Source organism: Brachyhypopomus gauderio, unplaced genomic scaffold, assembly GCF_052324685.1.
Source record: "Brachyhypopomus gauderio isolate BG-103 unplaced genomic scaffold, BGAUD_0.2 sc138, whole genome shotgun sequence".
Taxonomy (NCBI): domain Eukaryota; kingdom Metazoa; phylum Chordata; class Actinopteri; order Gymnotiformes; family Hypopomidae; genus Brachyhypopomus; species Brachyhypopomus gauderio.
In genome coordinates this window covers 93,614-121,286 of record NW_027506959.1, presented here as the reverse complement: position 1 = coordinate 121,286, position 27,673 = coordinate 93,614, and the positions used below count along the sequence as shown (strand labels likewise).

Here is a 27,673-nt window from a genome sequence, read left to right as displayed (position 1 = left end):
ACACCTATCCACTCCTCCCCCTGAAACTCCCCTGGGTCTGGTGGGTTTGTTATAGACTATGGCAAACATGAGCATCTATCTGGACTGATCTTTGTCCCAACTACATATTTACACAATTTCACAAATAATCTTGTTTATTGCCTGTCAATAACCATGAAAATATAATATAATGGAACAGTTTGTCTTCACTATCACAAATCATCTTGCCACTTGAAATGCTCTGTTACTATGAACAGAATATTCTGTAAAGGTGGAAATATAAAAATGTATCATTAATTAGTGGTAGACTTTAATGGGCTACTGAATAATGCATTGGTAGAGAAATTCCTATTCATCTGTTCAGTGTCACAGCCACCACTAAATGTTTAAAGATCTAACGAGTGGAGATGAGGTTGCTACCCAGACGCTACAAATCTTTTTTGTCCGTTTTATCCTCCACTCGTTAGATCTTTGAGAATCTAGCAAATCTATGAAATCACTTATATTTAAGTTAGTGACTCCGGGATCAGAGATCCTCTAAGGTTCTAAACCCTAAACAGTAAGAATAACCTTCTTGCACTTCTATTGCCCAACACCATCTGTTTTTCTCTGTTCCTCATGGTTCCAAAGAGCTTTTGTTGCCCTCTTGTGGCCACACAAACACTTATAATGGGCAAATAAAAATAATATACAGTATTACAATTCATAAAATTGGACACTGGGGGGTATTTGGGTTATGCCTATAGGCAATGGTACTGAAACATATGGATTTCTTGTGTTGTTTAATAATATACTGTTAACATGTAGTGAACTTCCATAGGTCTGTTGACTGGACGGAGAACTGGGAGTAAAACAGCTAAGTGTTGTTCAAAGAAGGTATGAAGTGTACAAACTAATTTGCATTTAACTACAATGTGTCTGTGTTAACCATTTATTTTATATAAAGGAAAGCACATAAATAGGACCTTAACAGCCAAGCTTGCATCAGATTGTATTTTTTTGTCTGTAATGAGTGTGTGTGTGAAATTGTTGGGTTAATTAGTGCCCGAGGGAGCAACTGTGTAAATATCAACCTCAGTGGAGCTAATCTTTGTTAAGAGTACTTTTTCAGATGCTATTAAACTAAAAAATAAAAATATCAACCTGTATTATTCTATTCAAGTTCAAGTCTGCTATAGAAAAACATCTTCCTGAAATCCAGTCACAATAGCCACATCACATTATAATGTTAATATTTTGGTGGAAATTATTGTCACATGGCAATTTTTTTTTATTATTATTTAGAGGTAAATAAACTATGCCCAGACTGGTCTGAGTAAGCTGTTCCTCCTGACTTCAGGTTGCCTTGAACCTAGAAAACACACTGGGAATGTCATGATGCAATCTGAGTCAACAAAAGCAGAAGACGTATACCATAGCTTGTCCTTTGGGCTGGTCCTCCTCGTCTGGGGGTTCCCTTGAGGAGTCGACAGACGGGCTCATGTTCCTCTCTCTGTCCTCCCTCTGGACAGCTCCTACATGCTACCATATGACAGAAGCTACTCGTTCAGGTGGATAATTGCACCAAACAGAATATGATTTGTTTTTATGCAAGGTATTGTGAGACTAACACTAGATTTACAAAAATATATCAGAATAAGAGCCATACCGTTTATCAAACTACCATGAAACGATATTGCCGCGTGGTTGTTTCAGACACATTGATTACAAACCATTTTAAAACCTGTAGTTTTGCAAGTAATTTTTCCCCTCCAGTAATTCGTGACACCTGAGTGAGAGAGCTCGCTCCTTTGTCATGTGGCGAAAGCAGATGGCGGCGGCGGCCACTAGAGGGCGCGCACACGCAGCCTCCTTACGTCACGCAGCACCAATGCCATGGCGGGCACGGTTTGAGAATGTGGGTCGTGTGTGTGTTGACTGGACGGCCACACTGGAAGGTCTGTCGGTGCGGTGGGAAAAAAGCGCAGTTGACTAATGTCCAAGGGTAACAAAGAGTCTCGAAATGGAATGTCGTAGTGGGAAAGTCGGCGAGAAACAACAACACCGAGGTGGAAATACACCAGAGCCGTTGCACGCCGCGAATTCGTCGAACCAAGATGGCGAACGTTCAGACTGTGAAGAAGAACCAGCATCCGAGTTTCAGGACGGCCCAGAGACAGCAAGGGGCAAGGGCTCTGACGCCAAAGGCACCGGCTCTTCTAAAGTGCCTACCAAATTAGCCGAGGAACCGCCACGGTTTCAGATCCCGAGGAGGAACAAAGAAAAGAGAGGTGCCTTCTCGCTCGGCTCGCCTACAGGCTGCGTGTCGGACGCGCTGCTGTTATGTTTTTACGACGTTGTGGTTTCAGGACGCCCATCAGAAAGATGGAGGGGACGGGGGTGCTGGCACACCTTACACACGCCGAGGGTTAGGTAGCCGCTCTCGCGTTGTGGGAGCTCGAAACAATGGGCTTGACATCATTTTGCAGTCGGTTAGGGTCGCTGGTCGGTCAACAGGTTCACGCACATCAGCTGACGTGAGCTGCTTCAGGCGTGGAGGCATCACGTGTGATATCATAAGTTCACGTGTGCTGGGTGCGTGGAAAGCTGTGTAGTTGTGTAGGCCGTGTGCGACACTTTATTTCCCATACCCGGCTGCCCATGTCTACCTTGGGCAGGTCGCCACACCCATTTGCACTTGGATGAACATTTCTCTTTAGTGTTGTCATGGCCACACAGTAAGTTAAGACAACTGAAAAAATCACAGTTTTCTTCAGTGAGTCTGCAGGTCTGACGTGACTCTCCAGTTGTTGGTGCCATTGTTTGGAAATGATCAACGTGCCACTTCCTGTATGGTAATGTGATGTAGGTAGGACTGATTATGGCCTGGGACGAATGGTCAGGTAGACGATGCTGTATCCACTATGCTACACGTGTGAAGGCAAAATCACTTTTTCAGCATTTGCAAATATTAGTGGATTCTGGTAGTGTAGACCAGTCTGATTTGATCTTGGAGTGCAGTGTATTCTTTTTGTAATCCTGTTCTGAAATTAGTTTTGGCAGGTTCCTGATTATTGAGCTCTGGGCAGATTGCAGAAGTTCTATCTTTGTCTCAGAATCTGTTCTTTAGTGACACCTATTAACACACAAGTCAAGCTCAACGTTGATGTGCAAAAAGCTAGCTGTGAATTTGCAGACATACACTATTAAAAATGATTAAACTGTAACTCATTTACAACATAGCCTGTTGTCTAAAAACTACCCAAATGGATACTCTTTCTTTAAAAGAATCAACTTCAGCAAACCTACACAGATTAAACGATGACGTGTCTTTCACACGACGTTTGTTGTTTTGTTCCCTGGTGTTTTGGCTTTCTCTGCCGTGCTTTTTGGTTCTCATTGAAATGGACTATGCCCTCGATCACTTGCCTCATGCCATCTTAAAGGTAATTCCAATACTGTATCAAGTGTATTAGATGACCCATCAGAGCAGTGAGGGAACAGGTGAACGATTGTCCACTTCAGCAGCAGTGGAAGCAAGACCTTGCCCACAATGCACTGCAACCCAGTGCAGTTTCAACTGCCAAAACAAGGGTGGTCACAAGTGTAACCAAACCTAAAATATTTGAACCAGATCTTCAGCTGATTTAAGTTTATTAACTATTTGTCACTGGTTAACTTGAAGCTGGTTAGGTTAGTAATAATGTTAAAATGTGCATGATGTTTAGCTATTGATCCATGTTCCTCTCCTCCATGCACTGTAAGTAGCCTGGTGTGATACTGATGTAGACTGTTGTTTGGGAGGGGTGGAAGCATGTTAAAAACATTATTGAAATGGGGCTCTGGATTTTAAACCGATACTGCATTGCCATACGTGCAATATTTTATCATTACATTTAAAGGTGGGCCAAATTGAAACACAAAATTCAGTTTCATATTCAGTTTTGTCAAAACCTTGTGAGTAGAGATATGATTGAACAGACGTGTGATTTGTGGTGATGGGATTTGTGGAAAGTGCAGAAAAGATATAGGGATTTCTGTGGTGAAGACCTGGTTGATAACAGGTATCTGCCATTGGGGAAACACAAAGAATGCAGAACACAGATGTGATTGTAATTTGCCACCTGAACCTGTAAAGTCAGAATTTGTGGGCTTTTTGAAAGTCAAAAAGGATTTTGGGGTCTGAATTTCAGAGCAGTTTGGCCTTGGAGTAAAATGTCACCCTTGATTCACAATGAAAACACCTTAATGTTTAGGACTCGTATATATCTGTGGAACGTTGGGTTTGTACTGTAATCAGTGTTATGTGTAGGGTTTATTTTCAAGTGGTCTCTGAAACATTAACACTTCTCGGCACCGAAAGTGCCAAGGTCTCATATTGCCATCTGTGTCGGTTGTGATTTTCAGAAAAAGTCCCAAATGTATTACAAATTTTCGAAAGGCCATTGAAGAAAAATATATGACACTGACTGTAGACAATGACAAAACTTTGACTCCCAGTACACTTACAATGGAAGCTTAAGGGCAGTTGTTGGACAAAATGATGTGAATTTAAAACTATAAACACATCAAGTCTTTATACTCCAACAATAAATGTTAATGTCATGCATGAAAGGTTTGTCTTTGGACTCAGTGGGGTGGCAGTTAATTCATAGTTGCAGATTCTCTTGGGGAAATTAATGAAATAATTTGCAGATTGAAATTGTAAGTGACTTACAAAAATGTTTTCCATAAACAATTGACATTAGTTATACACTTTTAGTGTGCTTCCTGTCAATGGGTTTTTGATTTCTAAGTACAGACAAATGTTGGAATTATCCGTAGTAATTGACCACACACTCCAGATGTGGTAGGTAGAAGTTGGGTTGAAACGCCTGCAATATGCTCTTAAATAAATTGTATTTTTCAGGAAGGTACAGGTTGTAGATGTACTGTCACATATACTGTTAAAACTACAGTGTTATAAAAAATGTATAAAGAATATATAAAGGTTGTTTTTTAGTACATATAAAAAAAATACCAACTCCTGCATGTTATTAAATGGTTGTAAGATTGTATCTAGCCTACTACATATGATATTGTAAAGGTCAGCATTTTGTCAACTGATGTTACTATACTGTTTCTTTTCAGCTAAATTGGATATTTTTGATCTAGAAGTTTTATTGGATCAAATTTCCTTGTCCATGTGTTATTTTACTGTGCTGTTGTAGTTTTCTGTGATCTGGTGTTAATAATGTATCAACATAAAGGAGTTAAAGCAGGGAGGTATAGTGGAATTAGCCGAGTGCTTTGTGAGTGAGGCCTCTTAACCCCCAACATCTTGTTTCTTTCTCTTTAGCTCTTTTCCAGTATTTGTCCTCCGATTCCAGAGAGTATGCAGAAATTCTTAAAATAATCACCTCTAGCTACAAGGATCCGTCCTCAACTGGAAGCTTTGTGTATTCTAAACCTCGCCTTGTCCACAGTGATCCTCTGGAGAAAGACGTAAGAGGAGATTAACTTACAAAATAAATAACATTTTCATCTGTTTGTTTTAAAATGTATATAATCTAGGTTTCAGTTTTGCAGCCTAATGACTAATGAGTGATCAATACTTGTCGGTTGAACGTGACATTAATGGTTTTATGGCGTGTTAATGCAGTTCGTGGAGAAGAGGAAAGAACTGAAGCTCGAGGGACGCACTGACAAGGAGCTGACGGAGTCGTTCTGTTTCCTGCCGTGTGACTCCCATAACGTGAGTGTACGAAACCTGTTCAACGTGCCACCAAATGTTCGTTCACTTCTGGTGTTGCTCTGTGGTGTCATCTTAATGTCTGCGCTCATTTTACAAACTGACACAAACATCTAAAACAGTTAACATAATTAACCGATATTATGAGTAATTTTTTTAAAATGCGCAATGGCATAAAAAAAAGCAGATGAGAAGTGTAGAAGACAAAAATGAAAGGGGGAGTCAACAATAGTGGACACAAAAGTAAACATCTTGTTGACTGATGTTCCAAACCAAGACTCTAGCCGAATGGGTATGAGACACTTTGTGATGACTCTGTGATGGTACATCGAATACAGTAGCATGTAGCAAGGACCTCTCTGTTAATGGCAACCATGATTGTGAAGCTATCCTTCTATTTAAGCATTGTGGCATTTTGCAATAATTGTAACCTGTTGTCAAGAAATTGTTTCAACGTTCATTATTTTATAAAATATAAATTAGATGACAACGAGATTGCCAAAGATCGTTATTATATTGCAGATGTATGGGACAACATAGGCTATTTTTTTAAATGAGATACCAGATGGAAAATGAAATGAATGTTCATGTAAATGTTAGGCGGCCATGCTAGTTAGTTAGCTATGCTTGTTTCTCAGTGCTTGCTAGCTCATGTCACCTATACCAGTTAGATGGACTAGCTTTTCATCTCCACAACACAAAAAGCAAATTAAGCCAACAAACCACATGTTTGATCTTGGACTTATGGATATTTCAGTTGTGGAATAAAACTGTTTTTATAACGTCTATAATGTCTAGCTAGCTGCTTACAGGTCGTGGTTGGGCTTGTAATACCAGTAAAGTTTGAATTGCCCCCATTTTCATTAACAAATTCTAATTGTAACCTTAATATTGCATGATTATTACTATTGGTTTAATTTGCTCACAAATATATACCACTAACAAAACAAAGACTCCATGCTCTTTGCACAAGATAACTGGCCTGTTTTATTAAACAAAAACAAATTACAAACTCAGATGTCAGAATTACATGATCTTAGCTAAGCGGCAACTTAAAATTTCTTTGTAACCTGCTGTGATGTCTAGAATACAAAAATATGGTTTTGTCGGTAGCTGTGTTGACAATAAAAATTAATCGGATAATAACAAAAAAAAGGACCTGAATTCTAGGTTTGTTGGTTGAGGGAACGAAAATGCATTCAACTCAGACACAGTTTTAACAGTGATAACCCAAACCCAAGCAGGTTTTTTGTACTCATGACTATAGCAGTTAAAATTTAGTTTGCATTGGGTCAAGTTCTTGTGTTGAGCTCTTGTTTTGTTCGTGTTTTGGAGGGGTGAGCTGATGATTGGCTTAATGGCTCAGAGTGAAGAAGTACGTATGTTGCTACAGAGGTCTACGTTTTCTGCCTGACTGCTTAATAAAAGACAATAAAAAAAAGACATCTGTAGGCAATTCAAGAGCTTCAAAATTCAAGGGAGACTTAATGAGTGAATCCATTTTCATTTTTGTATGAATGAATGAATTGTCACATTGGTATTGCGCAAAATGATGAATATTTTTAAGTTATTTTCCTTTTGGCGTTTCAGGTCCCTTTGGTGTGTGAGAGAGGCCTGTCAGTTGGAAGCAGCTGGATGAACATTTTGGGAAATCCTTCTAAAGGTAAAACCAGAAAAGAGTGTTTTATCATTGAAGTGAAAGCATCTAAATAAGTGTTTGTAATTTTTTCTTTTCACGTTTCTAGGTGTTTACCTGTGTCAGTTCTCTGACTTGCTTCAGATCAGCCCTTATGACCCTGGCTCCACTGGCGAGATGATCATTTTTAAAGTAATAAAGGTAGAACTCTCCCGATCCTGCTCAAGAATCGCAGTACTCCATGCTTTCCATTTTCTTGTTAACGGATTAAATTCTTTGTCAGGCAGTGTTTTAAGCAGGTGTTGATTCCTCTGGTTTTAGGGGAAAGTAAAGAGTATACATGACAACATGTCAAGGTGTTTGGACCCTACACCCAAATTTGACAGCCACTTCTCAAAGAGCGCAAATCGAGTGACGTCCCTGCAGTCTTTCAGGGCCTTTGAATACACTCAGGTAGTGTTGTGGTGGAAGGGGGGAGTCTAAGTGAATGACTTTCATTTGATCATGTGCACAGGTAATTGCATTTTTAATTTGCTTTTCTGCTTGTCTTTGATCTTCACAGCAATACTTCTATGAGTATGTGGATTACGAGCTCTCAACCAGGCCGCGGCACCTGTGCCCCTATGCTGTGGTTTGCTTTCAGTTCAAAGGCAAAGAGGCCACAGCAGTGGGCCCAAAGTCATTGTTGCCTTTGCAAAGGTATACTGTGCACTGTATGTTGGTTATCTTAATTCTGAAGATTGAGAAGTGGGTATTTTTAAAATGTTCTTCATTTTGTTTATTCTATAGGTCCAACAGTCTGCCATTAGGAACAGGTAGAGTTCTGCTCAAATTCATATTCTAAGAAACAAATAACTTGTGAACTTTGTGGCCTGCAAAAAAGTTCATCCTGTTAAAGAAAATCTTGTTCAGCTAAGCCTGAAGCAATTACTTCCCTTTTTTCTTCTTAGAGAAGCGCAGTTATATTGTCTGGAGAGGGCAGTTTCTTAATGCTGGGAAGGAACTGTGCCAAGCAAGTCTTCGCTCCCTTTCACAGCCCTTTCTACCTTTCAAACTGTGAGTGTCTTAATTTTGCTGGAACCATCGACTTCCCCATAGTATTTTTTCTTGTTTTGAAGCACATAATGCACATTTTAGTCTTACAGGAGTTTTATGTTGCAGACCAGATAGGGTGGAGATTGGTAAAGTGATGAAACTGGACCAAGTAAAGGCACTGACTACATCTTCTCTCTTCTCCTGGGATCTTTACTCTGGCAGCCATGAAGGTAAGACCAAGTCATTGACTGACGGCTGCTGTACCTTTTTATGCATTGGTGGTTGTGGCTTTGATGTGCTAGGTTTTGCATTTATGTTGGTGGAGGGCTTCCCGAAGCTCTCCTGGGTAAATCCGTAAGCTGCGATGTGCCGCATCCTAACTGTAGCACCAATGAGGGGAGACTGGCACTTTCTCGGCAGCCAATCGCTGCTGGGGTAGACGGTGATGGAATACTATCCTAAAAAACCCAATTATGATGTCACACACAATGTGTTCGCTGTTGATCGTTTGGATTCGGTGGTGGGTGTCTGACATTTTGCTGAGGTTCCAAGCCGGTGCATGACTTTTGCCTTGCAGTGTTCAAGAAGGGCATGTACTGCTGTCTGTTTGAGGTGGTGGAGGAGAAATGCAAGTGTGGGGAGAGCATGGCTGAACTGTTCCAGAAACTTGATGACAATGGGTTGGTAAGTCTTTGTATGCAAGTGTTTGTTTCATGCTCCACAGCTGCCGTTTATCGACTGTGTGTGTATAATTAAAATGTGAGTGAGGCCTTTTCTTCTGTAAGTCGTTCATGTTGGTCATAAAAGCAACAGTCTTTGTGTAGTGAAGTGAGCCTGCATTTCATAGCTTCTAAGTGGGTTTTGTGCGAGTGCTATGTTTATTGGGATGTGGTGGTGGGGGGGACCCATCAAAACAAAAATTAGATACGATTTGGTTGTAATGTTGAAGTATGCAAAACATAATAGTGAAAATAATTTTGGTGGGTCTTTTGAGTTTGTAACTGCCCTGTGTGCGATGGTCACATGTTTAAGATGTTGGATGTAAGAGAAGCCAGGAACTGTTGCTGAATACACATCGTCACTGCCGAACTGTAGTAGTAAGATGAGTTGGGTGTTTATGGTGATATTTTAACTTTCAATCCGCAGGTATTGGTGAATTCACTGACCGATAATGGTTTTCTTTTCCTGCTCTCTTCAGAGCAAATGTCCAACACAAGTGGTATGTGGCCTTTAAATAACAAAATAATTAAAATATTTTATTTTGACTGTTTGATTGTTTAAAAAATATATAATAAACATCTTGGCTCTGAATTTCAAGAACGGCGTGCTGGTTGGAAAAAATCTTCTCTTCAAGCACTTTTTATCTACCGTGGTGCACGGGATGTGTCAAAATTCTGTGAGTATAGTGATAAAGCAGCAATATTTCAAGCAGAAGTGGCCATAACCGTGATTTTGGACAGCTGTCATGTGATGTGAATAGAAAATGTATCTGATCCTCTGCTCTTCCTGGTGGTGAAGCACACAAACCTCACGCCGCCCACCAGCCCCTGTTACCCGTGCCCCCGGAGCCCGCCATGCCGCGTCTGGAGCGCTTCATCCCCGCGTTCCACTACGCCCTCAACAAGGTACGCTGCAACCCTCCGGCCAACCTGGGCGCTGGCGTGGAGCAGCAGGCCCAGGACTACCTCAGCGGCTTACGCGAGGGCAAGCTGGCCCAGCGCGTCCGTCTCGACTACGACCACAAGCTGGACGAGAGGGAGAAGCTCTTTCCCGCGCCACGGCAAAAGTACAACTGGGAAAGCTACTTGCGCTCCTACTTCTACGGCCCTGGAATGTTCACCATGCCTGTGGAGAAAGCCAAGAACATGGTGGACGTCCTCTGGTGTTCTCCCGAGTCCTGCGTGGAGAGCAAAGATGGAGACGAGACTCCGGCTGACCCAGAGAGGCTGAAGGAGCTTTTAAATCTCATTCAGATGAATAAAAATCGAAAGGTGGCCACACAAGAAAGGAAAGGGTTGGAGGAAGGTGCCTTGGACCCTCACGGTGTGAAGAGGAAGTTGGAGGAAGAAGCCTGCGTGATTAGTCCAAAGTTTCAGAGGATGGCTTCGCTCGACAATGGAGAACTTGGAGAAGAAGGTACGCATTCTGTGATTGGCTTGATTCTGATAAGCTGGGATCTGTTGGATTTGTTTAATTAGATCTAGTGTAATTATTAGTTATAAAGCATGTATAAAGAGGAAAAGTCATAGGCCTGAGATTAAACACCGAATCTCGTGTGTTGGTTTTGATTTATTTTATTAATTTTTTTTATCTTTTCCTGCTTTAAGTTAAAGAACTCCAGGCGTGTCCATTTCCAGCCGAGGTGCTGAGCTGTGCTGGCCTTAAAGACACGGACCTGAGAAAGGACAAGGCTCAGGGGGCTCTGAAGGTGGTTCAGCTACTGGACAGGCTCAGCAAAAGCACCCAGGACACGGACCTCCGGAAGGACAAAACGCAGGGCGCCGTGGTCAGGAAGGTTCTGGAGAACCTCGGCAAGACGCTACCCGCTCCGTCCCTGGCCGACGCGGAACGTCCAGAGCTGGGAGAGGGCGAGGACGACACGGAAGCCGCTCTGTACGACAGCATGACCAGACTCGGCCTCCCCACCAACCGCGACCTTGACTTTCGGAAACAGTTTGTGGACGACAATCAAGAGGCACAAGGGAAGAACGATCTGGAGGTACTGTGTTCTGAATGTACTGTGTATTGTTGTATTACATTTTGAAAAGTCTCGCACGTAGACATTTAAGAATGTTACGTGATGCTGGAACAGTCATGAGATTCAGGTTGTTTACACAGATGTAAAGGATTAGATTGTTCAGTTTGAACTATATTGAAATATTTCTTTATTTATTTTCTTTCACATCATTGATAATTGCACTTCAGCGTACTGTTCCTGTTAAAGCAGATCACTGAGCTTAAATCCATTCCAGAGGAGACAACTACGTAAACCTTAACTAACAGTTAACTTTTCTTTTAAAGGTAAATATCTAGTCCAACCATGGGTGCCTTTAGGTGTTCTTCTGGGTGGGGGGTTTAAACAGGCTTTATGGACTTTATATTGTGCAGAAGTTTATAGATTGTTGGATGCAAATGCAAGAATATCTCAGAAACTAAATTTAAAAACTCCATTACGCGCTTGTGTACTCCACACACCGCAGAGGTGAAGGTGTCTTTTTCAGAGCACAGGGCCCGTCCTGTCTGCTCATAATATACTACACTGGCCTCTTTAAAATGCATTGGGAAATTTAGACTTTAATCTTTTTAAACGTGACCCCAGCAACCCCTTATTCCCCTTCACAATGTGAAGCCTCACCGAGGTGGCTTTCATTTGGACAGTGAAGGAAAGCCATTGGTGCAGTGTTTAATTTTTACAGAGGAAGACTGGGAGAGACGAGTGTATCAGGGCGCAGGTGCAGGCCGCAAAGGTGGGTGGTCCTCTAGTCCAGCGAGGAGAATCCTCTTGGTGGGGGGAATTAAGACTAGATTTAATGTTGTGAAACAGCATGGTATCTTAGTCTGGCCAAAAGAGTAGAGACACAATGTTGATTTAAAGATATATTTTTTTTTTAAGAATAAGAGAATTTATTTAGATCACGGTCAATGGAATGACCACTATGCTGTTTCACGCAGTTGTTTCATGTTCATGTTCTTTTCCTTTAGTAAAATAACGGTGAAAGCACATTCATGAAGTGATGAAGCATTATTGTGTTTTCTGTCGATTTTTGTATTTGAAAGATTGACTTCTATAAGTGCAAAGACATTTTTCATTAAATATTTTTGCATTACATTTGAGATGTCCAGGACTGGCCGTAATGTAATTACTGGGAATTATAGTTGTAATTACAGGGAAATTATTGTACTTGAAGGTCAGTTACACAGTCACGTTTTCAAAGCTTAAAATCTCTGCTCTAAAGGAAGCTAAGTCACTAGAATCTCGAATGTCTTACTTTCTCCTTTTGTCGATTCTGGTTTTGAAATTGACGCATTTAAGCTTGTTTTGGTTTTTGTTTTTGGAGAAACATGTGAATTAGCTGAAGTTTCTCGTTTCAGGAGGAGACAGCTGGCAGTCTGAGCAGCCTGGAGGCGTTCAGTCCGTGTTCAGACACCAACGGGCAGCAGCGTGGGGTGAACTTACTTGGAGAGAAGTCGATACCGTGGGTGCTGATACCAATAACAGGTACGCCCAAGATGGTGATGGTAAACACTCGCTCAGAGTATCAGAACTGTAGGGAGACGCTGATGAATGTTCCTGCTGCAAAAGCTTAGCTGCAGGATAGAGATTCATCCTTCCATTATGTTATAGCAGTTAGAGGGAGGTTGTAACAAAGACAGAAAATTGAGTAAAATACATTAGTTGCAAAATATATAAGAATGATTAGTATGACTGATCAGTTTAAGATTACATGCTTAATAAGAAGACTCGTTTGGAGGGAGAGAGCGAGATGGAATTACCAGGCATTTTCTTCCCCATGGATTCATGTGTTTTTGTTTTCTTCAAAAACATTACTTTCATAATATTAATGGACTTATGATTTTCTGACCCCAAACATTAGTTCTTAAGAGTTTAGTTCTTTAGTTACAGCTGTATAAACCTTGGTAAAGTCAGCTAGTGCTATAAACAGAGCTTGCATCACACGCAGGCCTGAAGACCGAGAGATACAGCCATCGAAAGGACGAGAGTGTGGAGGACCCTCGTTTCCTCCAGAGCCCAACAGTCTCCACACACAGCAGCCCGGACAAAAAGAACGTTGTGTGTCCCGATCCGGCCGGCGCCAGCGGCGTGGCATCTGAACCCGAGCTAGAGGCCATGAACGAGCAGGACACCAACCTCACGGACGAGCTGAAGTTCTCCCATTCCCAAGAACAGAAGGGGACTCCACTCGGAGGTGTCGATGGCATAGTTGACGAACAAATCTCTGACTTCTCCTCTGAAGTGGAGGACCTGTTGAGAGAGGAGCGCGTATACTACATTCCCTTCTCGAGCGCCCACGACCACAGAAACCCACCCCGGACTATGATGCAGTTCTCCGAGTACGTCTCCCACTTCAACACACCCTTACCTGTGCACAGTTACATAGACTCATTCAGAGACAGTCTAAGCGTTTTCCTAGACCTGCAGCACGGCAGGAGGGAAGGTGTGGCGGGCACGTTCTCTGCTTTGCCCTCTCCCGCGCGCTCATGCGTTTCCCCCCCTGCCCTGGAAGCTCCTTCAGACCTTCCGCTTTGCTCCCTCCCTTTCGCTTCTAACCCGACCCCCTGCGGCTCCCCCGCCAGCGCTCACCCCCTGCTTCCTCCTCCTAGTCCCACCCCAGGTAGGCCAGAGCAGGCAGGAGAGCCCCGCCCAGACGTCCGTAGCGAGGTCCCGCCGCCGGACGGCATTAAAAATCCAGGCCCACAAAGGCAGGTAGAGCAGACCGTACCGGCGGCCGAGAGGCTGGAAGCTAGGGTTCCACACAGATCCGGTCAAGGTGAGGCTTCAGACAGCTCGATTGCAGGACTGGCTGCAGGCGACGGGCCGTCGAGCGCAGGCACGCCCGAGGAGCCCGCCCCCAACGCCATCAGCAGTCTCCTGGACCAGCTGCAGCCCGAGGTGATCAGCAACCTGGTTAAGATCATGGAAGGAGTGCAGAAGAACACCGTCCACTTTTACATCCACTCGGCGGAGGGAGAGAGTGACATCTGCTGGGAAATAAAGGTATTACCTGGTCTGGTGTCAGCATGTGCTTCATTGCCACTTGTCGGTCTCTGTATTGATGTATTGATACCAACATACTTAAGAGCTTTTTTTTCCCTTCCTTTCTTTCTCTGTTGTAGGAATACCTAAAGAGGCTTGGGAATTCAGAGTGTGATCCTCAAACCTTCCTTGAGAACAAGGACAATCAAGACAAGTTGCTTATAATCATCCAAAATATAGACATAGCTGCCCATGTTCATAAGGTACGAACTTTTTCTTCCTGTGATGCGGATTCGCCACGGGTAAAATGTAATTATGAAAATTATCAACTGAAATAAACTTGACTTAAATTGCTAGTCATAAATTAAAAGCACATGGTGAAAAAAAAGTATTATACAAGAGAGTTATAACTTTTAATTGAGTTTTTTCACATTTTGTTTTGCAGATACCTGCATTAGTGTCTCTGAAAAAGCTTCCATCAGTAAGTTTTGCAGGAGTAGACAGTCTGGATGACATCAAGAACCACACGTACAATGAATTATTTGTTTCTGGGGGCTTTGTTGTGTCTGACGAATTTGTCCTTAACCCAGACTTCATCACCCAGGGTGAGTTCTACTGCAACATCATCTGCACATCAGACATTGGAACGCTTCTGAGCTGCAATTAATTATGCAAGTCACAGAATATAGAACACATGCCTGCATGTTGTCATTACATTTTTTGTAGACTTGTACTAATTTTGTTTCTTGCTATTCATTTGTCAGGTAATTTTTGATCATGTAGCCATGGTAGTGAAAAGCCTAGAGACACAGCCTTACTGTCACTACTGAGAAAGTGACACCCTACTGCATAGAAGCTTTTGCCCAGGCAGGATGAATTATGTATTCGGAATGTTTTGTGTTTTTTAACTCTTTTACAAACCACTAAAACTAATCTTTTCTAGACAAGCTTCAAGCTCTGCTCCAGTATCTTGAGGAGCTTAACACACCAGAGACTCCGTGGAGATGGTGGGTGCATTGTAAAACTCACAAAAAGGTCAAAGAGCAAAGCAGGTTTGTCCGAGTCGCGTTTTCTTTTCACAACCAGTGATATTTGCCCAGAGTTATTCTTCCCCTATAAAGAAAACTTTATATTTATATCCTGCTGGACTTTGTTTAGTCAAACCTCATTGTAGGCTTTTTGATGCATTAAGATGATCATGCAATGTTAAAATTGTTGCATTTGTTTTTATATAGATTACAAATTCCAGCACAAATGAGAAGTGCATGACATCACAACTGTGTTAATGGATTTAAATTTTTGGTGTAAAGCACTCATTTTCTTACATTAATGTGTATTTCAAATATTCTCAGGTCTAAAAGTGAAGCCCAGAGTGTCCTGAATCTTCTCACAGTGTACCATAAGAAACAAATCGTTGAGTTCCTGTCATATCATGAATGCGATGCTCAGTCACACCCCGCACCGGACCTGGACTGCCTGGTGAAGCTCCAGGCTCAGAACATCAGACAGCGTCATGTTATATTCCTCACAGGTGAACATTTGTTCTTCTGTGTGTTCTGGTCATTTACTTCCTGGTGAAGCCGTAACGCAGTGTTGTAGCTTGTAGGCCACATTGTACTAGTGCACCCCTTGACTTTCAAATGATTTGGGGTTTTATTGAAAAAAAAAACAAAAAGTACTGATCTTGAGTATCTCCTCATCGGAATTGATCGTCGGCAGGCAGGGTTTTGGTAGTTCTTCATTTACAAAGCTGAAAATTCAAATGATTTTAAGATATCCACTCACTTTTAAAGGGTGAATTGTGTTTGCAAGAATATCATGGTCTAGTGTTGAGTGATTCGGTTTGTTTTGCATTGTTTCATGTTTTTAATTCGTATGCTTGAACCTTGTTCAACAGAACGTCGTTTTGAGATGTTTCCCCATTATTCAAGCAGTGGTGTAGTTATTGCAAACATCGATGATGTACTGTATAATATGGCCAGTCTGATTGGAGAAGCCTGCGACGTTCAGCCGTCTTCAGACCTGCCTTCCTGTCCTATGTCACCAACGTGTAAGTCAGCTTCAATCTATACAAGACAAATGGATTTGTTCATTACTTTATGGATCTGTTCTCATTTGTTTGGGTATATTCAAATCTAAACATTTCTAGTTGGTATACTTTGCTACCTTTGATCACCTGTTCATTTTCATGTGGGTCATGTTCATATTTCTAAATACCTGCAAATAAATATTTCTAATAGCTTATTTCCTGTTCATGTAGTGAGGGAGGAAGACATGGGTTCTGACATGGAGCATTCAGTCAGAAGGGTGTCTACCCTCCAAGAAAGAACCATTGCTTGTACAGACCCAGACCCTGCTTTTGCAGTTGATCCACACCCATGTGGATCTCACCATGCAATGGGAGAACATATCGGTGGAGTTTCCTTACCATCACCCATCAACGAGACACAAAAGGCATTAGATTTTGAAGCTTTGAAAGCAGCAATCTCTCAGTTCCGGGTGGCAAGAATGCAAGCCAACTCCAGTGCAGGCCAACTGTCGCCCAGATCTCTCTCCATAAACCCCCATCAGAGTTTTCTCAGTCAGAGTGACGTGCCTCCATCACATCCTGGGTGCTCTTCAAGCGAAGGAAGTCTTTCCAGTCTGTCTTCTTTGTTTATTCCTCATGCCTCGCAGGGTTTAGATCAGATGCAGGTAGCCAGGCAGAAAGAGCATAATTTTATTTTGGAATCTGCAACTGATGACCAAACGCATGGGGCTGGATCTAGTCGGGTGGAAATGGGATCCACTGAAGAAGATCCCATGTCCCTGGATGGCCCTCAAGTTGAAGTTTGCCCCAAAACAAATGATGTCCTGCAACTGTCTGTTCATGGCATGGCTGAGCCACCAACGCACGTACTTTCCACAGGAGCGAACTTTGTTGCTGCTACGGACACACAACCTACCTGGAGTCGCACGACCGATACAGACATCTCTACCGAAACCCCAGCAAGATCAGCAGTCTGTGAGACTGAGGGTGACTGTGGTCAGGACAACACTGCATTGGAAGTGGCCACTACAAACAACCCAGTGCTCACTGCGAGCTCAGCAAGTGACCAGTCTAAAGACAGCACTGTGAACATGGCTAATGGTAAACACAACAACCGAGCAGGCCTGCTTCCAGTGCCTGGACCTGTGGCTTACGGCCTGAATAACGCTCTAGCCGGAGTGGACAGGATGATGCTTCAGGGCGGTAGCTTGTGGCACGCCCCTCAAGGACCGATGGGTCTAAACAGTCATGGACTTTCCTCTCAAAATGGTGCTATTGGACTGAGGTCACAGATGTTGAACCGATCCATGCCAAGCGCTCTGGGCATGGTGGCGCAGTCAGGACTAAGGGGGCTCTTGCCTAACACCAGCATGCAGGTCGCCTGGAACAGCTTGGCTCAAGGGCCTGCCTCAAATCTTTGGAGCATGCAGCAGGGTTTGGGAATAGGACAGGTTCACAGGACTCCGTTTATCCAGGGCTACGCCTGGCAAGGGAATCCCTCTTTCCAAGGAAGTGGGTATCCTCCTCGTAGAGGAGGATTTGGAGGCTGGTGAGCCAACGTCATTTGTAAATAGTCTTGATGTTTGCCCTTTTTTATTTGCAGAAGGGGGAGGGGAAATACTCCAGTCAGTACTGCGGTGTACAACCCTGTATCATTTAACATTTTTGTACAGACCACTATATTTGTATTTGAAAATTTTGTTAGTGAGACTGTCTGGTTTACCTTTTTCATTTTGGAAAACACTACAGAAAAGAGACAATAAGCCCCTGATTTTAACATTTATTATATTTTTTTAGGATAAAGTTGTAAAAGTGCATTGAAACGATAGCTTTTTTTGTCTGTCTCTGCAAAGGAATAATTTTCTTAATTTGTTCAAATATTTAAGTGACTACATAGTTCGTGTTGGTCTTGAATTCCAATTTGGTACACTTACACTGGGCAGGGATGTTCAATACATTTCATGATTAAGTTAGAGAATGCTCTTTTAATAAACTTCAGCAGTGAAGACAATTTTGCCACTTCATGCTCAAGTAGAGCATACTAGAAGAACACACGGACATCTTCAATTGTGCAAGCAAAATAACATGCTATTTTTAATGTTCCAAACACGTGCATAAGAAATTTATCAAAAATACTCAAACATTAAGTCCTCAAGATACCCAGTTGCAAATGATGTAGATCACATTGAAGTCAAAATTAAGTTAAAAATTCAGTTCAAGTGAACTCAGTCAAGATTAATCCAATAAATACATTCACCATCCTAATTACAAATTTAGTCTACATTCAATACATCAACTCAAGGAGCAATACAAATTTACTTTCAAGAAATATGTACAATACTGTTTAAAATCAACCACGATCATTAAAAGTGCATATCTTAAGTGCAAGTCAGCGGTTTAAAATTTCAGTGCCCGTTGTAAAAACAATCAATCTTTCCCATTCTTGGACAGCTGAATGAATTATGGACATGGGTTCTCACAGAGGTTGGAAAGCTGGTGAGAGGTTTCTGCTTTGCCCCTGTAAAGGGTTGAAGCTAGTTTCTAGTTCTCTCTGTTTCTGCAGCAAGCCCTGGAAATAAGTAAAAAAAAAAGTCATCAAAACCTCAACAAAACACTAGAATGAAAGCATGGCCAAGGGCTGTAAATGCTGTGTGCCTGGTTACCTGTCTGAGTTCAGACAGGCCCCTGAGTATAGCCTGCTGCCTGCCTGTGTTCTTCAGGAGTTCTGGGTTCAAGAGGGGATCCCGCTGCACTGGAGGAGTGTGAAGACGTCTGCTGTTCACATCTAATCAAACATCACAAGCAGAGGAAGATGTGCAGCACGGTGTTGAACATGTTAATGACTTGACTGTGGCTAGCATATATGGTCCTGTTACACCTCTGAGAAAACATGCATGTTTTCCATTTCGTCTGCTGTTACATGTATACCTTGGTGTGTTTTCTGGGGGTTCTCGTGTGTGCTGGGTCTGGAGATTGGGGCAAGGGGATCCAGGTGATAAATCTCATCTGTGCGAACGTAGGGGATGTAGTCAGAGGACGGAGGCCAATCGGGTTCTGTAGCCTCTTCTGTTTGGGTTGGAGAGGGCGTGTGGAACTGCTGGAGTAGATTCCTCACGGCAGGCACTGGTGGGGAGCACCCCCTGCTGGGAGTAGGATGAACGACTGATGAGGAGGAAGGTGGACAAAGTCGTACGTGGAATACGCCATTTGACTATTTTCATTTAAGCCATTTCTATCACCTCCAAAAATGTCTAATGCATTTAAAATGAAAGTAAAAGATATGCCTTTTTCAGTTTATCTTAATGCGCTTCAAGTATCCATTTATTTTAAGACAAAATTAAGCACGGCGGTATGTAGTTGGGGATACAAGCTGCATTACAAAACACAACCACTGATAAGTCAGCCTGCACAATTTCAATGTAGAAGGCGCCTGGTATATAGATGAAACCCCACCAGAATTACAAGCAGTGTTCAACATTGCTGATTGAACACCACTCATTAAAGCTGGAAGAAAAAAGCATTAGAAATTCTAATACACTCAGTGTATGATACTAATAATACTAGTAATACTCTCATTACAATCAGTGTTATAGCAAAAGTTCAGCTAAAAGCAAACCAGCTCCATGGTGCTGTCTCCATTAACATCATCAAGATGGGAGAAACCAGGAGTTTTGGTAACTGAACTACAATGGCAGGCAAGTTGTGCTTTACCCCAGCTCTGCCCAATAAGGCCATGAAGATGTAGTGCTATGGACCTTTGTGAGAGTCTTCGTGTCTGACAAGCTACAACAAGACTTCATGACTGCAGCTCCCCCCACACTGAGCCAGGCACTAACTGAACTGAGGCAGACATGCTGTGCTTCCTAATGACAACAAGGGCAATGTTCACAAGGAAGGAGGTGGTGGGGACGTACGTAATGAACAGGGTATATCCTAATGTGTTGGCACTGGTTTTTACTATGGGACGTATTACCTGCTGTATGGTGGGGCTACTGCTATGAAGGCATTGGCATTTGAAGGTCACAGTGAGGACTGTTAAACTAGCATGAATTCCGACTTGTATGTATGCATCTACCAATGTCTGCTGCCACAAAATTTCAGTGTGAGACCACTGTGCAGTGTACCGACACATTTTACAATAGCCCAGACACGGAGGAGGCCGTCACACACAGCTGGTGCCACCAGCTCAGTATCCCTTTGCAGTCACACCAGTTCCAGAGTCCTAAGAGTAATGAATTAGTGCTACTAGTACAAATGATTAAAAGGTCCAGGTCTATGCCTCTTTCCTTGATGGGCACTGTGTATACAACAGTCATTACATTAAAACCACCAACAAGGACAACCACTGGTGAAAGGAATATCTTATTACAATGGTAACAATCAAGGGGTGAGATATGTCAGACGCCATCTGAAAGGTCAGTTCAAGTTGATACGCTTCAAGCAGTAAACATGGGGATATGAACGACCTGCAAGGGCCTAACTGAGAAAGATAATTGGATCAGAGTATCACCAAAACAGCAGGTGTTGTGGGGTGTTCCCATAATGCACTGGTACCCAACAAGTGTCCAAAGAGGGAAGACTGGTAAACTAGCGGCAGGGTCACGGACACCCAAGGTTCACTGATGGGCCTGGCTAGCTCATGCAGTCCAATTAAAAGGAAGAGCTACTATAGCACATGTTGATGAAAAGGTTGATGCTGACTATGATAAAAAAATTACAGAACGTGATACACATGGGGCCAAAGTGCCCAATTCGGTCCACCGCCGAAAACACCAACAATGGGCACATGAACATCAGAACTACATCATAGTGCCATGGAAGAAGGCCTGGTCTGATTAATCAACTTATTTTTTGCTTGCGAGATTTGTAGTGTGAACATGGTCACAACTGCACACAGCTATAAACGTGTGCGACTACACCATCATTCTAATTTTCTAAGTCTGAGTGTTGACCTCATCACCAAGGCCCATCTCTAGTACCATTATACAGCAAGACCTACGAGAAGATTCTGGAAAAATCCATCGGCTGTCTGTGTTAATCTGCTTACCTCTGAGTGACAGTGGTGGATGGTGTTCTGTGTGCATCCTCAACCTGGGAGGGCAGAAAACATGCATCAAATTGCATTGCCAGCACCACGCTGGTCATGTGTTTCCCCGGTGACCATCCACATCCATCTTACTTTTTGATGTGACAAGTTTTCTTGCTTCTGAGGACGAGATTGGGGAGAATCACCTCGGAGAGCCGTTTTGGGAAACCCATTCTTCTCCACCAGCGTCATTAGCTCCATCTGCCTTCGCAAACGGCTCTCCTGCCTGTGACGCTGCAGATCGGCAGGGTAGCGTCCAGACGCTGGCACGAAGGCCTTACTGGGCATGTGGGTGTTCCACTCCGGCTTCCTCCCTGGACGCTGCGCTCGGGACCTGTCGGTTCTCGCGTAGGCCTCATAGGGGTCTGCTTCTGGAGCTGCGCACAAGTTCTCTTTTCCCATGTTCTTCTCAGCTAGTCTGGTCTCACGTCTGGATCCTCTGATGTTGGCAGAAGCTTGATGTTGACCCGGAATGGCTTGAGCTATAACGTTGCCATAGGTACTCACGGTGACCTCAGTCTCAGGTGGGCTTGTTGTGTTGGTTTCTGCAGATATTGGTTGGTAATCACTCAAGATGGACAAAATACAATAAGTAATGCTAAACAGTCCTTAAAGATACCTGTCTGAACAGCCATGTCTTTTCTTGCTGTTGTAGGTGTCCGCACTCTTTGTGCTGCGGTTTCAGACATGACCAAACTCACTGAACCTTGACCTACAATCATTGGACAAATTAATCCTTTAAAATATCTGTGTATTTAACAGCAAAAAAAAAAACCGTATTCTGTTTTTATACCTGGTGAGGAAGATTCACACTCCAGGCCTCGCAGCAGATTGGAAACATCGTGTCCTTTTCTAGCCAGCTCTCTAATCCGCTGTACATGTTTGTCTTTCTGCGCCTCCTCCTGGGCCCTCTGAACACTCAGGTACAGCTCCTCAGTTTTGCGCGTATGTAACTCCTGAAACGCACAGACAACCATTCCCACCTCTGTTCTATAAAAGAGGGTGACGGCCAGGCTACTGTTCTACAGTAAGATAATCATATTAACATTAATAGTGTGCTGCTGAGATATATAAATATTTTGTATGGTTATAAGTCGACTCCTTTACCTCCTTGTGCCTCTGCCGTTGCGTGTCCATCAGGTACTGCTGCTGGAGAAGGTCCCTCTCTCTAGCCACCCTCCGCTCCTCCTCCTGTTCCAGGGCTTGTCGCGCCGCCTCCTCTTTCTCCTTCTGTCGCCTCCTCTCCTCCACCTGAGCCTCGATAGCTCGCTGGAGTGTAGGGAAAGCCAGCAAGCACAAATGACGTAACACGACTATCCTGGACAGATTTTACAGGTCAAAGGGCAGATAGAGGGGCTCTAGGGGTTACAGGCCCTGGCAGCAGTTACATTACATTAAACGTAACCTCGGGGCGGTTGGTACGTGAAGTTGAAATACAGTGTGGGCTCTGGATCCAAAATCTCTCCCTCTCCTACTCAGGATGCATACAGTGCGACTGGGAGGAATAGCCAAGTGAAACCAAGTGACGGGATATTATGGGGCTTCTGTGCTAGCTGTGGTTTGTCTATAAAGTTACCTTGCTTGAGCATAAGGTTGCCCATAAGTGTTCTTGGTACCAGAGCACCTTGGGCTAAAGGTCAACAAGTCCGTGGATGAGAGACCATGTGTTTAAGACACTTGGCTTAACAGCTGAGCTGTCAACTCATCATCTGGTTACAACTTGGATCAGATGGTGAGGAAGTGCCAGACCGACCTCACAGGACCATGTGGTGTGGGTCTCCTGGGAAAGACTTCTGAGCAGAGGACTCCGTTTGGAATGATCTCAACTCCTATTCCACAGAAGGTGGAAGGACGTGGAGTCCAAGTGGACCCTGTTCTTGATCTCCTTTGTAGAAGAGGCTTATCATTTCCTGTTATAAAATGTCATCAAGCCATTTTTCTGGGCTTGGTTGGGAACTTGGTTCAGCTGTTGTGTACCGGTAGCTGAAAGAGCTTGTGTCTCTGGCACTATCCAGGGCCTGGTGGGAGTTCAGAGAAGCTATGGAGAATGACTTAGGTGGCCTCAAAGAGGTTTTGTAAAACTGTACTTTAACTGAAACTACGTTTTAGATCTCATATATGGATCACAAATCCCTCACCTGATGTTCGAGCTGTTTGATGCGCTTTCTCTCTCTCTCCTCTATTTGTGCTGGATCCAGCAGTGCGGTCATGGTGCGCAGGTGTCTGAGCAGAAAGACAAAACACGTCCAGCACGTTTCTGGCACCTTCAACTCCCAACATAAGCCTGGACGTTTGATTCTGTTGAACATCCACCAACCTGGACTTTGCCTGAAAAGCCTGAGTGGGGTCCACGCTGGCTCTTCCCACACTGTCCCCTCCAAAAGTGCTCATGGCCTCCCAGGCTGTGGACAGTGCCCCCGAGGGGGATCGGTGATGGGACAGGGAACTGCCCACGTCTGGCTCTCCTCCCTCAGGGACTGGATGTGGGAGGGGCTGAAGGTGGGGGCCCCGTTGGAAGGAGTCAAAGTGCATGGCCCATCGCTCATGGTCCTCAGCCTAAGAACGCACAACGATGAGGAACTTCTCCATAAGTAGCGGGGTCTCGCACAGAAACGAGGAATAAGAAAAAGATCATGATCCAGGAGGGGCTGTGAGGTGGAGGTGCACACCTGGCTTTGGATCCGTCTCTCCAGCTGCTTACGAATCCGGGCCTCCTCCCTCTGCTGCTCCAGGTTCTGTAGCCAGCGCCTCTGCTCCTCCTTCTTCTCCTCGCTGAAAGCGTGCTCCAAGGGTGTGGCCTCCTGAACGGTTATGGAGCAAAAAGCAACCCTGAACACGACCGGAATCTACGTTTACAGTGCCTTAGGAGACACTTGAAAATGAGTCTAGAAGGGCTTAGGCAAAAATCTCTCAAGACCCCAACAAGGAAATAGATCCATGACTTTGTGTCCGTTGGCTGTGTGGGACCACGTAATGCTCTAGTCTTCTTTGGCATTAGTCATACTGCTTAAGTGATGTTTGTTATTATGGTTCATCGTGGTTTGAATGAGACGTTACCCCCAGTACAAAGGCAGAGCGGACAGCAGCAGGAACAGCACGCCGGCTGCAGTCTGGCTGTGGAGGTTTGCTGCTCATGGTCTCTGTGCCCGTTCTTGCCATCCTGTCTTCTTGGACCTGCTGCATGTTCAGATATAATTCAGTTTGGCAACAGTTATTCTACTCCAACTGCATCAGTGGTGAAGAATTTCGTTTTCCCCAATACAGCAGAACATGAATTATGAAAGTGATTTATAAGTATTAAAATTTGCATGACATTACAACACATTAAAATGTGTTATGACAAACATCCCATTCAGCCAATCGGTGACCTTCAGAATATCATTAATATATTTCAACTACAATAACAAAGTAATGGACAGCAATGTTAGCATACTTGCGACAGCTGTTCACTTGACCCGGGTCCAGCTGAAGGCCCTAGACACGGCTCACTTTGAGGCAGAATGCCCGTGTTTGATTTCTGCTGCTGTTTCAGTACCATCTGCTCATCTGTTTGCAGACAGAAAACATGCGCTAAACTGCATTAAACCACTTAACCATCACAGAATAAAACAAAACAACAACAAACTAACAAACCTCTCATAATCCATCCTTCATTCCTTTCAACCACCAGTTTTACTGTGACACCATGAGTAATACTGCATGACTTGTAAGGCTACACAGAACGCTCCAGTATTGACTGTGCAGTCAGACCCAGGGCCCAGGTTAATACCTAACTCTCTCCTCCACTGCGCTCTCTTCTCCTCCAGTGCTTCTCTCTCTCTCTCCCTTTGTCCCAAAGTGTTGAAGAGTCCTGATGGGCTGGAATCTACTGGTTTCCTGTTTCCAAAAATAAAAAAATAAAAACTAAATTAGAAATGCTAACACACAATTGTGCTCTCTACCAGTTAGCACACAGTTGGCTAAAGTGATTTTTCATTCCTGCATAGGCATTTTAATAACATGGTCTGTATTTAACATTTACTTATTATGAGACTTAACACGCTAAAAGAATTGCACATGCATGTCCATATTAATGAGACTTATAGTGTAAACCAGTGCAAGCTGAAAGTCACCATGTACAGAATGGTTTTTTAAGCAAACGTCTTACTTCACATCTCCCTGTCCTGGTGAACTCTCCTGGGTAACACTGCTATCCAACCGAAGCCCTGCAATTCCACCAGCCACTGTTTCATTCACAATACCGTCTTCGTTTGTACAAACCGCAGGTCCTCCTGTTAAACAAGACCTGCTGTCAGTTTATGTGGAGCTAGACTTGGTGCCTTTAAAACACACAAAACAGACAGACACACTGCTCACTGTTCTGAATGTGGGTCTTGGAGTCATCTTGGACATTTTGCCCTGAGGCTTTGATGGTGTTGAGGATCTGCTGAAGCTGGTCCTGCGTTAAGCACACCAAGCTCTCCTTGACGGTCTTCTCTGTAACTTTCGAGGATTCATCAGTAGTTCTTGTCTTGCTCTCAGAGTGCACTCTCACCACCCCCGTGATGTGAGTGCGATCTGAGGAGCTCCTGTCTTTGGTCTTTCTGCGACTGTGTACCATCACTTGCTCAGCACGACTCCCACCGGCAGGTCCGGCGCACTTCCTCTCTCTCTGGGACCTTTCGGATTCTTTAAGACACTGTTTTGAGATGACTGTGGCTTTCTGCTGTGTTCTGGTCTTTTGAGGTAACTTGTAGGCAAATCAAACAAAGGTATCGTTTAAATTCAGGACTCAGTTCAAAGGTCTGAAATACATTTAGCAGTAAAATCTACTGAATACTGTAGATTTTATAAAAACTACCATGTATGTTTCTGTTCATGTCAAGATGCATATTCTTCATATAAAAGCATTGGTCTAGTGAATAAATTCAAAGTGCCATTTTCCAATAGAACTCTTCAGAACTCTTTACGCCAACTATCCCAGTTTTTACTCAAACACTGCAACACTTACCTGACAAAATCCTGTCTTACTGGATACCTTTGACTCCCCTAGCATAAGATGAAAAAATGTAAATCAACATACAGTACTTTGTTTATAGATACTTAGGTAGACGTGTCTGAAACCAGTAAATAACTTACCGTAGCTGGCCAACAGAAGCTTGGGTTTCCCATTCTCAAGTTCAAACAACAGACCATCGCTATGAAAGAAACGTAAATAATCTTTATGACGATGTACAACTCCGCACATGTATACGACCTTTACTTGTTTAGCTTTCTTAATAAAGATTAGTTTAAAAATGCTGCATCGTTAACATGCCAAGATATACCCATGATCTGCTTTCTGTTTAAAACGGACCTTGGGCAACGGCTAGACAAAGACTGGTCTGGATATTGTTGGTTTTGTGAATAACAAAGTGTGCGGTTTTGTTCGAACACGTATAATTCTGCATAGCACGTTTGATGGAGGCATTGGCAATACCACAAAGGTGTTGCAGAGCCAGAGAAATAAATGTGTCAGTAGCCCCACAGCTGAGATCTAAACCCAGTGTGCTCCAGATCTACCCAGTAAGAGTATTACTCAAGCCTTAGTGCTGTGTGAGGTAACGTAGGCTCGCTGACTAACGAGGCTGTGTGTGTGAGGCATGTGAACCCAGATGAACCAACGTTAAGTAATAATCCAATTATCCAAACACAGCTAACGCGAAAGAGCGCACATCGGGCTTCCATATACTTACATACCTAGCTAATATTTCAACCATACTGACTCAAACGAGGTTTGCTGTTAGCATAAAGTAACAAACCTGCCAAATGATGAAAGTTACACCTGTGGAGAAGTGATGCTTGCTGGCTAGCTCTCATAACCTTAGGGACAATAGTATCTAGCTGCCTTAGGTGACACCATTAATATCACTTCATATCAAGCTAAGGACAATTTAAGGGGACTCGTTAAATGGCTCTTTAATGGTATTTTCTTAGACATAAGCCCAGAATTGTTCAGCATTAACCATCAATATCCAACATTAGCTATTGTTGCAGGCAGTGGCTCACTCATGTTATCCAACCAGTTAGCTAGCTGACTCTGTAGCGAGCTAACTAACTGGTTGATTAATCATACAGCGAGGCATTAAAAGATAATCAAAATGTGCACATACCCCAGATTCATTATTAAATTCTCCAGACATTGAGCTTCCTAATTTCGCACAACAGTAACTGCTTATCAAACCTAGCTAGCTATCAGATGTATAAAGTGGTGGTGGTGTGTGGCTCCCCTGGTTACCACAACCAATACACTCCAACCATTGGCTAACCGTTGTGTTCTTCTTCTTCTTCTCTGACCTACCACCCGCCTCTTTAGCGCCATCATCTGGACATGGAAAGTCCTGTCGCAAAAACAAACAAAAACATGCAAGACAAAAATTGTATATATATTAAAGCATTTTATTTAACAAATACATTTAACTGTATGGTTTGTAAAAAAACAATAGCGTAAAATACATGAAAAA

The 27,673-nt window shown here is 43.2% G+C and overlaps 2 protein-coding genes across 5 annotated transcripts; one reads left to right on the top strand and one right to left on the bottom strand.

Moving 5' to 3' along the window:
- The first annotated feature begins 1,827 nt into the window (after positions 1-1,827).
- On the top strand, positions 1,828-17,920 carry tasora (transcription activation suppressor a). 2 transcript variants are annotated; one of them, XM_076994278.1, is made up of 24 exons: positions 1,828-2,249; positions 5,297-5,442; positions 5,600-5,692; positions 7,280-7,352; positions 7,435-7,526; positions 7,647-7,778; positions 7,888-8,024; positions 8,115-8,140; positions 8,276-8,381; positions 8,487-8,590; positions 8,938-9,044; positions 9,507-9,579; positions 9,679-9,756; positions 9,879-10,496; positions 10,688-11,079; positions 11,777-11,827; positions 12,453-12,579; positions 13,043-14,097; positions 14,217-14,339; positions 14,522-14,681; positions 15,020-15,128; positions 15,429-15,607; positions 15,974-16,126; positions 16,337-17,920. In XM_076994278.1, exons 1-24 carry the CDS (start codon positions 1,982-1,984, stop codon positions 17,656-17,658), a joined length of 5,724 nt encoding a protein of 1,907 aa, XP_076850393.1. In that variant the 5' UTR covers positions 1,828-1,981; the 3' UTR covers positions 17,659-17,920. The 2 variants fall into 2 exon arrangements, with proteins under 2 accessions (XP_076850393.1, XP_076850394.1); XM_076994279.1 differs by lacking the exon at positions 11,777-11,827.
- A 252-nt stretch (positions 17,921-18,172) lies between these two features.
- On the bottom strand, positions 18,173-27,547 carry ccdc66 (coiled-coil domain containing 66). 3 transcript variants are annotated; one of them, XM_076994280.1, is made up of 19 exons: positions 27,479-27,547; positions 26,310-26,368; positions 26,182-26,219; positions 25,548-25,920; positions 25,339-25,462; positions 24,961-25,067; positions 24,625-24,737; positions 24,249-24,368; positions 23,861-23,992; positions 23,509-23,747; positions 23,330-23,414; positions 22,299-22,460; positions 21,985-22,147; positions 21,811-21,903; positions 21,285-21,736; positions 21,153-21,196; positions 19,034-19,248; positions 18,769-18,890; positions 18,173-18,674 (listed from the first exon to the last, which is right to left on the bottom strand). In XM_076994280.1, exons 1-19 carry the CDS (start codon positions 27,532-27,534, stop codon positions 18,582-18,584), a joined length of 2,790 nt encoding a protein of 929 aa, XP_076850395.1. In that variant the 5' UTR covers positions 27,535-27,547; the 3' UTR covers positions 18,173-18,581. The 3 variants fall into 3 exon arrangements, with proteins under 3 accessions (XP_076850395.1, XP_076850396.1, XP_076850397.1); XM_076994281.1 differs by having other exon boundaries at positions 19,034-19,245; XM_076994282.1 differs by lacking the exon at positions 27,479-27,547 and adding an exon at positions 27,323-27,472.
- Positions 27,548-27,673: the final 126 nt, after the last annotated feature.

Excerpts from the sequence above, each read along its gene's own strand:
- tasora (XM_076994278.1), top strand. The coding sequence starts at position 1,982 with ATGGAATGTCGTAGTGGGAAAGTCGGCGAGAAACAACAACACCGAGGT. Across the intron at positions 14,098-14,216 it reads ACATCTGCTGGGAAATAAAG|GAATACCTAAAGAGGCTTGG; the intron begins GTATTACCTGGT and ends TCTCTGTTGTAG. Across the intron at positions 15,129-15,428 it reads AAGGTCAAAGAGCAAAGCAG|GTCTAAAAGTGAAGCCCAGA; the intron begins GTTTGTCCGAGT and ends AAATATTCTCAG.
- ccdc66 (XM_076994280.1), bottom strand. The coding sequence starts at position 27,534 with ATGATGGCGCTAAAGAGGCGGGTGGTAGGTCAGAGAAGAAGAAGAAGA. Across the intron at positions 21,904-21,984 it reads GTGTGAATCTTCCTCACCAG|GTCAAGGTTCAGTGAGTTTG; the intron begins GTATAAAAACAG and ends CAATGATTGTAG. Across the intron at positions 18,675-18,768 it reads GCCTGTCTGAACTCAGACAG|GGCTTGCTGCAGAAACAGAG; the intron begins GTAACCAGGCAC and ends ACTTATTTCCAG.